This window comes from Telmatherina bonti (assembly GCF_933228915.1).
Source record: "Telmatherina bonti genome assembly, chromosome: 15".
Classification (NCBI taxonomy): Eukaryota; Metazoa; Chordata; class Actinopteri; order Atheriniformes; family Telmatherinidae; genus Telmatherina; species Telmatherina bonti.
Genome location: NC_136613.1, coordinates 27,350,649 through 27,364,890, shown reverse-complemented (window position 1 = coordinate 27,364,890; position 14,242 = coordinate 27,350,649). Strand labels below are relative to the sequence as shown.

At 39.4% G+C, this 14,242-nt stretch overlaps 1 protein-coding gene across 1 annotated transcript; it reads right to left on the bottom strand.

Moving 5' to 3' along the window:
• Positions 1 to 938: 938 nt before the first annotated feature.
• Positions 939 to 13,892, bottom strand: cfap65 (cilia and flagella associated protein 65; the record flags this gene model as incomplete). Its single annotated transcript, XM_079254752.1, has 33 exons — positions 939 to 1,323; positions 1,468 to 1,599; positions 2,813 to 3,033; positions 3,137 to 3,187; positions 3,277 to 3,411; positions 3,532 to 3,648; positions 3,740 to 3,883; positions 4,069 to 4,221; positions 4,382 to 4,573; positions 6,405 to 6,515; positions 6,698 to 6,764; positions 6,954 to 7,039; positions 7,183 to 7,273; positions 7,421 to 7,549; positions 7,703 to 7,916; positions 8,021 to 8,149; positions 8,292 to 8,457; positions 8,607 to 8,753; positions 8,847 to 8,931; positions 9,083 to 9,222; positions 9,334 to 9,585; positions 10,128 to 10,256; positions 10,390 to 10,546; positions 10,643 to 10,869; positions 10,992 to 11,186; positions 11,267 to 11,532; positions 11,618 to 11,843; positions 11,923 to 12,050; positions 12,407 to 12,615; positions 12,754 to 12,920; positions 13,066 to 13,168; positions 13,257 to 13,444; positions 13,812 to 13,892. The coding sequence occupies 33 exons, from the start codon at positions 13,890 to 13,892 to the stop codon at positions 939 to 941; spliced, it is 5,223 nt and encodes a 1,740-aa protein (XP_079110878.1).
• Between the last annotated feature and the right edge of the window lie 350 nt (positions 13,893 to 14,242).

The following is a 14,242-nucleotide window of genomic DNA, read 5'->3' as shown; positions in this document are numbered from 1 at the left end:
CTTCTGCTGACAAGTTTTATGTAGATGCTGATTTTTTTTTTTCCAGCAGGACTTGGCACCTGCCTACACTGCCAAAGATACCAAAAGCTGGTTCAATGACCATGGTGTTACTGTGATTGGCCAACAAACACATCTGATCTGAACCCCACAGAGAATCTGTGGGGGATTGTCAGGAGGAAGATGAGACACCAGACCCAACAATGTAGATGACCTGAAGGCTGCTATCAAAGCAACCTGGGCTTCCATTACACCTGAGCAGCGCCACACGCTGACCGCTTCCATTGCCACGCCGCATTGATGCAGTAATTGATGCAAAAAGAGGCCCAACCAAGTATTATGTGCATGGAAATTAACATACTTTCCAGAAGCCTGACATTTATGTTTAAAATATTATTTTTTTCATTTATCCTATGTAATATTCTAATTTTCTGAGACACTGCATTTTGGGTTTTTGTTATCTATAAGCCACAATCATCAACATTTCAAGAAATAAATGTTTGAAATGTTTCACTCTTTGTGTAATGAATCTATATAATATCTGGGTTTCACATTCTGAAATGAGAGAAAAAATATTTAACTTTTTCATAATATTCTAATTTTCTGAGACGTACCTGTGAACTATTAATCAAGAAAGTCAAAACCACCGAAAATGGGTTTTTTTTTTCACATTAATACATTAAAAACATTGGCTGAAGAAACAGTTTAATGATTCTCGAAGGACAGTGTCAAACCCCCAATGAAATGTCCTTATTCACAATTTTATAAAGAGCAGAGGAAACCTGGAATATGAGACTTGAATGTCTACTGGTCCTCATCAGTCATGGCCCTGGACATCGTTCTGCTTCTAATGGAGCACAAAACATAATAACCCCTTGTATAACAGACTATGGATGTAACAACTAGTCTCTGTCAGTGTGTGTAAAAAATAGTGCTTGTATTCACCTTACAGAAAATGGGGGCAGGGTAATGGTGTGTGGGTGGGCTGTGAGGACAAGCTCCCCTCTGACAGCTTCCATCATCAGGTTCTGGACAGTGTTCATCAAAATAACCTGACTAACATCAGCAGGCACATGTTTGGACTTTAGTATGGTCTGCATGTGAGGTCTGTTTTCTGAACATCCTGAAACTCCCTTTCTGTCTACTATCTCATGTAACAAAAAGTTAGGCTGAGGTGTAGAAGCAGAACAAGACAAGGAATGTGTGGGGGAACAAGGTGGGGTTGAAACGTAGCGGATGTTGGAGGAAATGTGTGTAGGCTTGTATTTAGCAGGCTGGTAGGATAAAGCCAGAGACTTGATGAAGGCTGAATCATCAAAAATGTCCCTGTGACGCCAGAGAAGAGAAAGATACATGATTATATACACAGATTCATTTTGGAGCTCTTATCTGTAAATCATTGCCTCACTAACCCATAATATCTTAAAACTATGCATATAGGTGCTTCCAGTAGATAACTGCAGATGATACCTCAACAGAAGTGTTATTATCTTCTGGATAATGCCTCTCTCTGGGCTGTGGATTGATATGGATGACCCAGGAGAGAGAGATGTGGTTGTAGAAGTTCCTACAGATTGCTGAGTCCTAGTCAGTGGAAGGTTCCTGGGGGAAAAGGGAAAAGGGAGAGAAAGAGATAAAAAATTTAAGCTGAAATTAGAGATCATACTGTATTGCTAAAATTTTAGTTTCTCTTTATTCCTCCTTGTTAAATCCAGAATAGAATTATTCTACACACATATAAAGACAAAGCTCCATTTAATATTAACACTCTGATGGTTTCATATTTACCAGCAGAGCTCTTCACTCTCAAATTGCAGGTTTAGTTTAAAAGTTGATTGGGAAGCAGCACCTTCAGTTATCTGGCCCCTGTGTGTGAAGCCAGCTCCCAGTCTGGGTTTGGGAAGCAAAGAGCCACTTTCTCTATAAAATTAATCTTAAATCTTTCCTTTGTGGTAAAGCATGTAGTCAGGGCCAACTTGGGATGACTCTTAGTTATCCTTAGTTGTAATGTTATATGCAACTACAGCAGTTTATAGACAAGGGGTGGGGAACTGAAAGTTTTTGATGTCTCCCTGTTCCAACACACCAGATTCAAACGAATGAATCGATGTGCAGATCTTGATAACCAGTTTGATCCATTTGATTTGATTCAGGTGTGCTGGACCAGGGATGCATGGAAAACCTGCAGGATTCTGGCCGTCAGGGTCCAGGGTTTACTACACCTGCTATAAACTAATGCTTGGGGACATTCCATGATGCACTGAGCACTTTCTTCTGTTTCTCTCTTTTTACCCTTTTTCTCTATATCTAAATATGATATTGTTGTTTATATTAGTTTTTCTCTTCTTTCTCAGCAGGTATCCCTGGCACAGAGAGTCATGGTGCTGCTGACCACTACACCTTGTTCTCTCAGCTGGCTGAGACAGACAGTCCCCCTTCCTGAGTTGGGTACTGCTTAAGATTTTTCTATCTTTGTAGTTTCTGTCCGTTGGTTTCTTTACCTTGGCAATTATTTCATGAATTGGCTTGGATTATGGCAGTTGGATAAAAATTAGACTACAATGAATTGTGCTGCTTCTGTAAAATGCCTTGAGGTGATAAGATTGGTGCGACACAAGCCAAGCTGAATGAAATTGAATTAAATGAAAACCAATGTTACGGAATATATGATAGCACACAGAGTCAAATCTTTCTTTCTGAAGCAGGAATGAAAACTTCTTAAACTTCAAATATGAAAAGATTTATTGTAGAAAGAAAGTTTATTTGTAAAGTTGGACATCTGCTTAGGTTATATGAACTATGTGAAAGATGTTACCTCATGAGCTTCTTGTATTGATCTGGACAGTGAGTGAGGTATTCCAGAAGTCCATAGGAGTGTGCTGTAACGCTCAGGTGCAGCAGAGCAGGTTGGGGGGGTTCAGGTCGTCTCCATTCTTTTGCTTTTTCCTGCTGTAGTCGCCGTTCAGCTCTTGTTTGTCTGGTAAATAAACGGCCAACTGTTTCAGAACTTCTGCTGGCACATATAGGAGGAAGAGTCTGGAAGGGAAATGGAAAAGATGCCCACATTGTTGTTGTTGTGCACTTAAAGGCTCATATTTTATCACCACACTTTAAAAAATTTATAGCAATTGAAGAAAACCTTGTATTTTCTGAGTGGTGGCCCTTTCCTTGATGGAGCTGCTACAGGTTGCTGGATCTAGAATTAAATGGGCAGGAAGTGAAAAATAGACTGTTGCACAAACTGATTTTTTTTTAAACAATGTGTCTCAGAGTTAAAACCTTATCAATAAACACTTTTTGTCTCTCCAGAGGTTTTTTGTCTGTGATTGTGAATTCATCTTGCTGTCTTTGTTTTTCTTCTTCCCAGTGATGTAAAGCTTTGTGATACTGATGAAGTGCAGCCTCTGGTGTAACCTGGAGAAGGCAGCAGCAAGACACATTATGCAGTGGAATAGTTGGTAAACCAGTGGTCCTATTTATTAAAATATCAGACCATCTGTTAACTAATGTATCCTAAAATCTACATGGTAGTACCTGGCAGACCAGATCAAGCTGATAAATGGTGGGGTAATCAGAAGGAGTGAAGGTGAGGACACAAAGGTCACATTCCCCAGGACCAAGACGGCCTCGCTCTGGATGAATATGCACCAACTGGGAAGACATGCACACAAACAAGCTGGTTCAAAGGGGATGATTAGGCTTTTAGCTCCATATCTGAACAGATTCATCTAGCAAACCTGACCTGCTGGTAGCCATGCTGCGACAGCTCCCATAGATACTGAACAGTGTCTGTGTGGGATACATTGGTGAGGAAGAGTACTCTTGAAGATTGTAAACAAACAGGGATATTTCCTAGCAAGATGCTGTCCTTAGACAGGAATAACACCTGTAAACACAAACAAAATACAAACTTTCAAAGCTGTTGATATTTTGATTCAAAAAGGCAATACATTTAAAAAAATAATCCAATTATATTTATGTCAAGTTATTATAAGCAACGTATTAATAACTGAACGATATACTAAATGGAAATACACTGCTTTGTTTGATTATTTTCATAGGAACTCTCACCTGTCCTGGAAAAGGCACCCTCTGGACAGAGTGTACAGTAGTCTTACTATCACCTTCAGAGATGTTTGAGTCGAGTGTCGGAGAATCAAGTCCACATCCCTCAAACCTCACCAGTGTTGGTTCATTATCTTGGATGTTAATGGGAACATCCATCTGGTGATACAATCCAAAGGGGAAAAAAAGGCCACAAATATTTGTGGACATTTATGAGGAATTAATCATAATAAAAGAGACAATGAGAGAAGGAAAACCTTTGAAAGAGACATGGTCCCAAAAGCCAATGTTTTGAAAGTAAAATAGGTTCAGTGCATACATGGTACATCTTTGCCTCCAGTGGAGAGAAGATCCATTCCAGCTGAGCAGTCGTCCCAGGAAGGACTTCTCCTTTTGGATTGAGGCACTGCAACACTGGATGGTTAAAGTTATCATCCTGAATCTGTGACAAAGCAGCTGTATCCACCTCGTAATGGACTGGCACTGCCCCACCATTGTGCAATTCATAAATCTGCACAGTTAATAAATATACACAGATCAGAGATTTCCTCTGGAACATCTCAACACATTCACCAACAAAGACAACAGACATATATATATATATATATATATATATATATATATTTATATATATATATATATATATATATATATATATATATATATATATATATATATATATATATATATATATATATATATACACACACTATTCACAAAAAGTTAGGGATATTCAGCTTTTGGGTGAAATTTCACAACAAGCCTAAAATGCATTCAAACCTGTACAGGTGAACTTAATGTGATCTTCTCTAAGTTTTTAAATGCACATGTCAAACTGTTAAATGTTTCAATAAATTTTGCACAAGTTGCTGTTCTCTAACAAGGAGCTTAACGGCAAAAATCACGGCAGGTGTGTGATCCTTGAATTGACCGATAAATGTCCTGGTTCAATTAGAGCTTGTGTTTAAACAGTTGTCCTCATCATGCTGTTCACATTTTGACATCATGAGACCAAGACGACACCTAACAATGGAACAACAGTCCCTTGCCATTGCGATGCTTCAAACAGGACGTTCTCAGACAGAAGTGGCCACTGAGCTTGGAGTGTCACAGAGTGTCATCAGCAGGTTGCAACAGAGATATCGAGAGATTGGAAGAGTCACAGAAAGGCCCTCAAGTGGACGTCCTTTGGCCACATCCCGTGCTGATGACCGCTACATTGTGAACACTGCCCTGAGAAACCGGATGATGAATGCCACTCAACTCCAGGCATGTTTAAGAGAGGTGAGAGGCACCCAAGTGTCACGTCAGACCATTCAAAACCGTTTCCATCAGCGTGGTCTGCGTGCTAGACAACCTGCACGGGTACCTGACCGCACCACCAGGCACAGGCATCATCGTCTTGCATGGGCCAGGGAGCATTTACGCTGGACGAGGAACCAGTGGGCCTCAGTGCTGTTCTCTGATGAAAGTCGATTCACACTGAGCAGAAATGATGGCCGGCAACGATGTTGGAGATGTCAGGGAGAGCGCTATGCATCAGCCACTGTTGTCACCAGGCGAGCTTTTGGTGGTGGCGGTGTTACAGTGTGGGCAGAACTTGGTAGAACTGCCCTACACTTTGTGAATGGTACAGTGACAAGCCCATACTACCTGAATAACATCATTAATCCAGTGATTGTGCCCCTACATGAACAGCACAGGCCTAATTTCATCTTCATGGACGACAATGCTCCTGCTCATCGAGGCCGCATCATCAGGGAACGGCTGTTGGAGACTGGTGTACCTCAAATGGAATGGCCTGCACTCTCTCCAGACCTGAATCCCATTGAAAACCTGTGGGATCAGCTGAGCCGTCGTGTAGAGGCTCGAGACCCTGCACCCCAGAACCTCAATGACCTGAGGGCTGCCCTTCAAGAAGAGTGGGATGCCATGCCTCAGCAGGCAATAAGTTGCCTTGTGAACAGCATGAGACGTCGTTGTCAAGCTGTAATTGATGCTCAAGGGCACATGACCAGATATTGAGACGTTCAAATTTTTTGTTGTGGTGTAACTACCATTGTTGTTACCTTTTGTGTTGAATGAATTTTTTGAGATGAGGAAATCAGTAGTGCATCCTTCTACTTAAATGTCTTACTTTTATGATATTATATCACTGCAGCATGAACATATTGCATTTTCCATAAATTTCACCTGAAAGCCAAATATCCCTAACTTTTTGTGAGTAGTATATATGCAGCCTGGGTCTATTTCACCTCTGGGTGTATTTCATGTCTTGGTAGCTGGAATTGTAGCTCATGGATATGACTTATAGCTAAATGTTAGAAAAATTAAACACAGACCTGTCTCGGGGGACTGCAGTCCCCAATAGCAACAGAGGTGAAGACATGTTGAGTGGAGACAAAGTGAAGATATGCTTTTTCTTTCTCCACTGTCATCCCCTGAAAGTTTAGCTGCACAAAGAAAAAAAAAAAACACAAGTTAATTAAAGCATCATAATATATCAAATAATTAAAGAAATAAAACTGAATGAGATGACAGCAAAAATATTTTTTTCACTTCTAGTAGGATTATCAGACTTATTTGAACTACTGTCGACAGACTTGAATAATTACAAGCACATTATAAAACTCACCAAGATCTCTCTGCCATGAGACAGTTTGAACACAACGGGAAGTCGATCTGTTCCGACAAGGTCATGACTAAGAGGGAAAAGCATTTCAGTGTTTTTGTTTTATATAATCAGTTATTCTGATCCATATAAGAATTTCTTTTTACAAAAGACATGTAACTTGCATTCCAAATATATTAAATGATTTATTATACTAAAAGCTTGTGTGTGTTAAAGTTAAGCCTGAGGCTGTACTGTGTGTAGTGTGAGGATTCCTGACCTGTAGCTGAAAGTTACTGCCCTCTTCTGGCCAGAGAGCAAAGTTCCTGAACGAGGAGACACACTGAATAGTTGATTGTCTTGAACCTGTTAATTAGATGGAAGAAAACTTTAAAAATTTATTTTATGAATGTTTGATCACTGATTTGATAAAAAATGTTTATAAAATTTCCTATGACATGTAAAATGCTTTAATGTTTTTTATTTCTCTTTAATAACAGAATGTGTACCTTCATCTGGTACAATTCAGTGCTGCTGAACTCTCCAGTCACTGACCAGTACTCCAGCTCCATCTGCTGGTCTTCAGGAAATAAGAATGTCCTGATATTGGAGATCAATTGGAGAAGCAGAGCGTTAATTCAGTTTTTAACAATTTTATACAAAAACAGAAGGTTGTGCTCTATCTGATCTCTGTTGCATTGTATAATTTCACTTTGATGTATATCTTGCAATCGGTTGTTTAAATACCAGTCTACAGGGATAGAACCAGGGTTGTGAAGCATCAACAGAAAATGTGTGGGGTCTGAATTCAAAGGAGCTGAACTGAAGTTGAAATCCAACATGACTGTGGTGAAAATGGAAGGACAACTGCGTGAGCTAGAAACAGGAAGAGAAAAAAAATAATGTCATGATGACACTCCCCACTGAAACAGTTCTTAAAAAGAAAATAAACAAGAGCAGTCATTCCATTTTAATTTATAATAAAATTTAAAGAGCTCATTCCGACCCAGATTATGGCCTCAAACTAACCTGTGCTTAGTAGGGGTTCTAAAAGTCAGCTCTGTAGGCAAAGGGCTGCACAGCAAGTGCTTATTGAGGCTGTCCAATGAGAAGAGTTTCCACAAATGTGCCTTGCTAACCCTGCCCACACTCCCACTACTGTATCCATCAATCACCTGTAAAGTGGGAAACACAGCCTTAGCTCGCACTTCACACAGTGCCTGAAGAGGGTGTGACACAAACCCTGCAAGCAGACAGACACAAAGACAAACTTAAATAAGAAAGTATTAATAACTAAAGGTAAGAACAAATCAGGATGTATAGTATGATTGTATATATTCAGCTTACCACTGGTATTTAGAGTCTGGTAGCTGAATGTCCAGACATATTGGCCCTGTCTATGAGGCCTGAAAGTGGATCGGAGCAGCATTGTGGAACGTGAGGCAATGGTTCCCCTTTCAAAGTCCAGCTGCAGGGCTTAAATTGCAACACATGACAATATTAATCTTCCAGTGTATGACATAACTGATTCAACTATCTGATGCACAAGCAAATTTTGAAAACAGATAAACATTATGCATATAAAGTAAAACAATAATAAGGAAACAGAAGCAATTACCACTCTCCTCTGTTTCAGAGTCATAAGAAGAGCAATTATCTGTAAGCATCTGCTGTACAGAGAGATGGAAAGAGACAGGACAGGGGTTGTTGTTCAGAAGAGGAACCTCAATTGAGCGACAGCTTCCTATTAAAATATCCCCAACATCTAAGACTGCTTGCTCTGCCTGAAAAGGAAACAAATGAGCAACGGCTGCTTTATTCAGTTCATTCAAAGTATATTAATGTCTGGAATTGTTGTCTAAACTAACATGTTATAACCAGATATACGTAATTACAGTATAAAAGCTCCCCACAGCCACAATGATTGTCCCACCTCTAAGAAGCCCTTTAAACCCATTCCTGAAACTTCAAGGGTGAGGTGTGACTTGTTAGATTCATCACTCTGGAGTTGCCAGAAGGTGAGTGTAGCTTTGATCATATAGGTTTTCTCTGCCAGAGGACTGAAGGACCATATCTGGACCTATAATAAAAGAAAAATCAACTAATGAGTACATTTTTAATAAGTCATTAATAGCATTAGTTGCCCAGTTGTGGTAATCTCTTAGTGTCTCACTGAGCTGTCATTGGATAGCAGTTCTCCGGCATCTGATTTGACAGAGATAACCTCCTGGTCTGACTCTGGGATGCTCCACTGAAACCTGCCATGGAGAAAGTTAGCTACATATAAGATTTATAATAGTGACATAGACCCAGACCAAAAACAACACACAGAAAAATGTCAAGAAATAACTACTATTCTGGCAACAGGACCAGAATAGTAATTGAAAGATAGCAACTCAGTTTAGCAACCGTAAAGGCAGGCGGCTTAAGTTCCTGATGTGATGGGTACGCTGGGTTTGTGAGCCCACAGTAGTTGGATGAAAATATAGACTGTTGCCACTTTCAAGAGACACATGAGGCTTTTCCAGCACACTGACAACAGTCAGTTCCTTAAGGAAAGAGAGATATTTGCATATTAAAATTATTATTAATAAGAAAAACAACAACAATAATGATAATAATAATAACTGTGTGTCACATGTCCTTATATAAAGTGATACCTTTGTATATTTTGCTGCATTAAGCTGCAGGGAAATGTTGTACCCTTGCTTAGGATTGTCTTCTGTGGGAATTGCTCTGACAGTGAGGACTTGGTGATTTCCTGGCTGAACAATACCACAGCTTGGCAGTATAGGCATGGATTGTGTAGTCTGGAAATTTGAGCCATAGTCGTGGCAGAAAGTGAGGGGAAGGTCTCCGTTATTTTTCAACAGCACAGTCCGATAGAAAGTGCCACCCAGTGCTGGAAACACCTGTCAAAAAAGGATTATGCTCTTAACTAAGAATCTCTTTAAACGTGCAGGACTGTATTGATCGACTTTAACTTTGATCATCTGTAGTTGATTAATATAAATCATGTAATTTATATAATTTAACATGTTTTAGTCAATTAGTCTAAAATGCTTTCATTGTAAATACTAAGATGTGGATCTTAGTAATGATGCAATAACCTTCCTGAAGTTTAAATCTGTTATAACCAAATCATTTGTCTTCTTCTGTTTAGCAGAAAGCACCATGCTGTACATTTGTGGACGAGTTCTATGTGTTTTACTTATAAAATAGTGATTATTTCTACATAACAGTATAATATTTTACAATGTTAAAATGATCCCGTATTCAATCAGATTAACAGAAGAAAGACAAAAGAAAAAGGCTGATAACTGAAAATGCATTTGTTAACAAAAAGTTTAGCTTTTGTCATTTTATCCTTCCCATTATGTCACAAGCCCTCAGATCTATCTACTGTGATTGTAAATAAAAATGTATATAAACATTGGCTGTGGTAGTGTCTCACCACTTGATGGGGCTTCAGGGAGCAGTTTGGGATGAAGTGTTCCTTGCCTAGCTGAAAGGAGTGCCCGATGATTCTAACAGTCACACACCATGGCGGACACAACAATTGCTGTCTTTTATCGGGACTGTCCTGCAGCATTGAGTGCAAAAGTAACATTAAAACAGAACTTCGTAAAACAACTAAGAAAGACGAAGCTCTGTATTTTAAACTCCAAACCACTGACATCACTGATTATCTACTTCAGTGATTCAAACAGCAATACCTTATAGTATGCAAAGCACTCAAGTTGTGCTCCATGCAGGGTGTTGAGCTGCTTGGGAGCATACGTCACTTGGAATGAGGTGGATTTTAGAGGGGCCAAGTCACATGACGAGGGCGAGACGGAGAATGGAGACTCTTGGGTGACAGTCCATATAAGGCTAATACAGAATCAGTGTAATGTGAGTTTATTGGTCAAATTTCATTTAGGAAAAAAAGCAAGAAGACTTACTATCAATGTGAAAAATCAGATCTACCTGAGTTTTCCTCTGGTGTGGTTTGTGATGGAAACAGACTGAGAGGAAGCAGATGAAGCAAATGAAGAAGATGTTGTTTTGTGATTAAACAGCAGCTTGCTGGGCATGATAGATACATGCGGAGATGAAGATGAAGAACAGGGAGGATCCACACATCCTGAGCAGATTTGGTAGAATTCTTCCATGGGTGTTGTTGATATGGCAGCACTAGTGTGTGGTTTTGACAGCTAGAAAAAGATACAAAGAAAGAGACTTTATTTTTTCCATAATTAAAACAAGCAGTTTACACATGCGATTGAGTATTTTCTTAGAAGATATTTAAATGGGAAACATTTTTTTCCCTCAGTACTTCTTCTACAATGAAGTGCTCCCTCTGCTGGTTTACATTTGTATCACGTCCTTGCTGCAAGGCACTAGCGGAATCTGATGAGAGGTGTCTGTGTAACCAGTGAAGCTTATACAGAACCAGGTGCTCAGGTTTCAGAATGGCTGGCTGCTGGAGCTCTGAGTGACAGGTACCAATCAAATCCAGAAATACTGGCTCCTGAAAGGGAGACATGGTAAACTGGCAGGCATTTTTAGTGATATCTGTCTGCCTCTTGTCCATTAATTTGCATTTCTCACCCCGTGCAGTATGAGACATGCGACTCTCCTGTGGTGACCCATAGGGTGAGTGGGTCTGTAAAAAGCCCTTAGTGTGGTGCTACTTTGTGGAGGTAAAGTGCCATTTGGTGGTAGTATACTAAACACACTGTTCACACAGTCAATATCCCATTGGTAAATAGCCTCAACATTGGAAGAATTAATCAGCTCCACTTTCTTTACTGCTGATCTTCTTTCATCAACACATCCAAAGTCCATCACAGAGGAGGACAAAGACACTTCAGAACCTATACGCAAAAAACAAACATACACTTGTAATTTCTTTTCACATAGTTCTTTTTCAAACAATAGAAATTTTAGGTGTGTGCTTACCAGTACATTTTCCAGTTAGTTTGAGCTGAATTTCATTGATTGCCCCTTTATATTTCAGGAGCAAGTATTCAACAGAGATAGCATCCACCACTGCAGGAAAAAATGTGACTGAGACCTGTAGTGATTCACCAGGCATCACCTCACCCCTGGTGACATCGCAGCTGAATTCTGATTCAAACACAGGTGCAGCAGCAGGAAGATGTGACAGAGAAAAAGATGCATTTACCTGAGGGGAAAGAATTGAAAAAAGAGGGGTGATGGAAGCCATCTGAGAGTGTATTTGTAAAAGTGTGTGTACTACTCACTGGAGAAGGGTTGAAGATTTCAAAGTATTTACGTAAACTCTGGCCAACTGCCACAGACCCAAAGTGTAGCACCTCATGGTCTTCATCTTTACTACTGGGATTTCTGAGCTGGAGATATGGATATTTAGCTGAAAAGACATCAAGCAATAAAGATTTATATCCCATTGTCCCTCATATACTTTCATGCTGTTTTTTTTTTTTAAATTAAACATCTATTCCAGTGCAATGTGGATCAATCCATAACAATATATCGCTTATGTTCAGTGTTGCTTTATTTTAAGAATTAATTACTATTAAATGGTGTATTTTGAATTTACGGCAGATTGATAAACCCAACTTAGGTACCGAATGATCTGAACCCCAATTAATTGTTGGGGTACAGATCATACACTTTATAACAGTAAAAAAAAAATGCATGTTTGCCGAAGATGTCGGTATTCTAACAACTGTTAACCAGCTGATTGATGCTTAGTTTCAACTGTACCTAGTCCCTGTAAAAGCACAGCACACAAACTATCAGAGTTGTTGCCTTCTTCTCCAAATCTGCAGTATGCCTGCTGCTGGTATACCAACGCCTCTTGTGGTCGAAAGACAACTGTAATGAGACACTCCTGGCCTGGATTCAACAGGCCTCGCTCTGGACACAGCTGGAACTGTGCAGGACAATCCCATTGAAAGACTGCCTTGAGTTTACTGGAAGATCAGAGGCAAATATAGATAAAATTATTCAATGAAAAATAAATAAAATATTTTAACTTTCTTGTCGTTGAACACAAAAAACATGTACAATGTGCAGACAGATGAGATTTCTGGAGCCACACTCAGAGATACCTGACATTTTTTAGCCGGAAATTAGTTTGTGAGGAATCCTGAACAGCACAAAGAGGGAGCATCACAGATTCAGGCACTTCCAAAGTAGGGCAGGGAATTATGGCACGGAGGTATATTTGAAAGCTGTCTTTTCCAGCTTGAATTTCAATGTTGTCATCATACTCACACTGTGCAATACAGATAGGAAAGGACACAAAGTATTATGCAGGCAGATAACATGAAAGCAGACAAATGGAATACGTTATACCAATGGCCATCTTCCATTTTTTGCATTCCAGAAATGCTATGGGCTTAAAATTTAGGCTATTTTACCCTTCCATAGGGTCTAAAGATGACCGGAATGAAGAGAGACGTCCCTGGGCTGAGATTAACTATCGGAGGAATCGATGCTGAGAAAAACTTAGACACCGGTGGTCTATAAGAGAAAAGGAAAGTCGATGTTATCCTGCAGATCAAATGTGTAGCTTGTGACGTTGAGTATGTCTCTGTGATTTTTTTAGGACCTTATGTGCAGTTTCTGCATCTTGTTATAAACATTCTTTAAAACCAAAGTCTTGGTGAACTCTCTTCCCACGTGCCAGTCCTCCCATACCAGCTCTGGTGTAGTTTCCAGACCCAAGAAGCAGTTTCTTTGGCTAGAAGCTTGTGTTTGGTAGCCCCCACCTCTTTGTCGAGACTGAATGCCTGGATCCTGAACATTAGTTGCAAAACATACTTTCTTGAAGTGACTTTAAAAGAAAAATGAGACTTAAAACAATCATCCCTTGATGACATTATGTGAAAGAGTTTAGAAAAGGCAGTTTGTGTTTATCAGACACCTAAAATCTTAGTATGAGAGACCTGAACAGCTAAGTATTACAGCACATTTTATCTTTTAAAAAATTGCCATTGACAGTAACAACAGTTTCATATTGGACATGACTCCTGTATGTTTTCATCATACATAAGTTAACAGGCTTTACTGCTGAGAGTACCATTTAAAAAGTTTTGGTTATGACACTAAATATCAAATAAAAAAATTATTACAGGGGGAACAATAAGTTGTTATTGGACTTTACTTTTATCCTCTGTCTTGCGGTGGAGCGTTTCCACGGGACGATGGAGACCAAAGGGTCAGGATCCCGGACTTCAGCTATCATGGCTGGGGGAAATGAATGCATGCATTTAAGATATACACAATGTAAAGTATAGGCTATAAAGTTGTTTAAATTTATACACTTGGCCTCTCTTTCGGATGGCTCATAAGTAGTCATTCATAATGATGCCTGATGCTAAACTGAAACTAAGGAGAGCAGAAACAGCGACTAAATATGACGGGATTGTTGTTTTAAAACTAAGTGGTGTAACAGGTAAAAGCAACCTTACCTTTTGTGAAAAACAAACCAACACGGAACACTTCATTTACCGAAATGTATTTAATTAGAGTGATTTTAAAAAAAAGAAAGAAAGAAAGAAACGCCGCAGAAAATAGAAAGTAGTTTGTTATGTA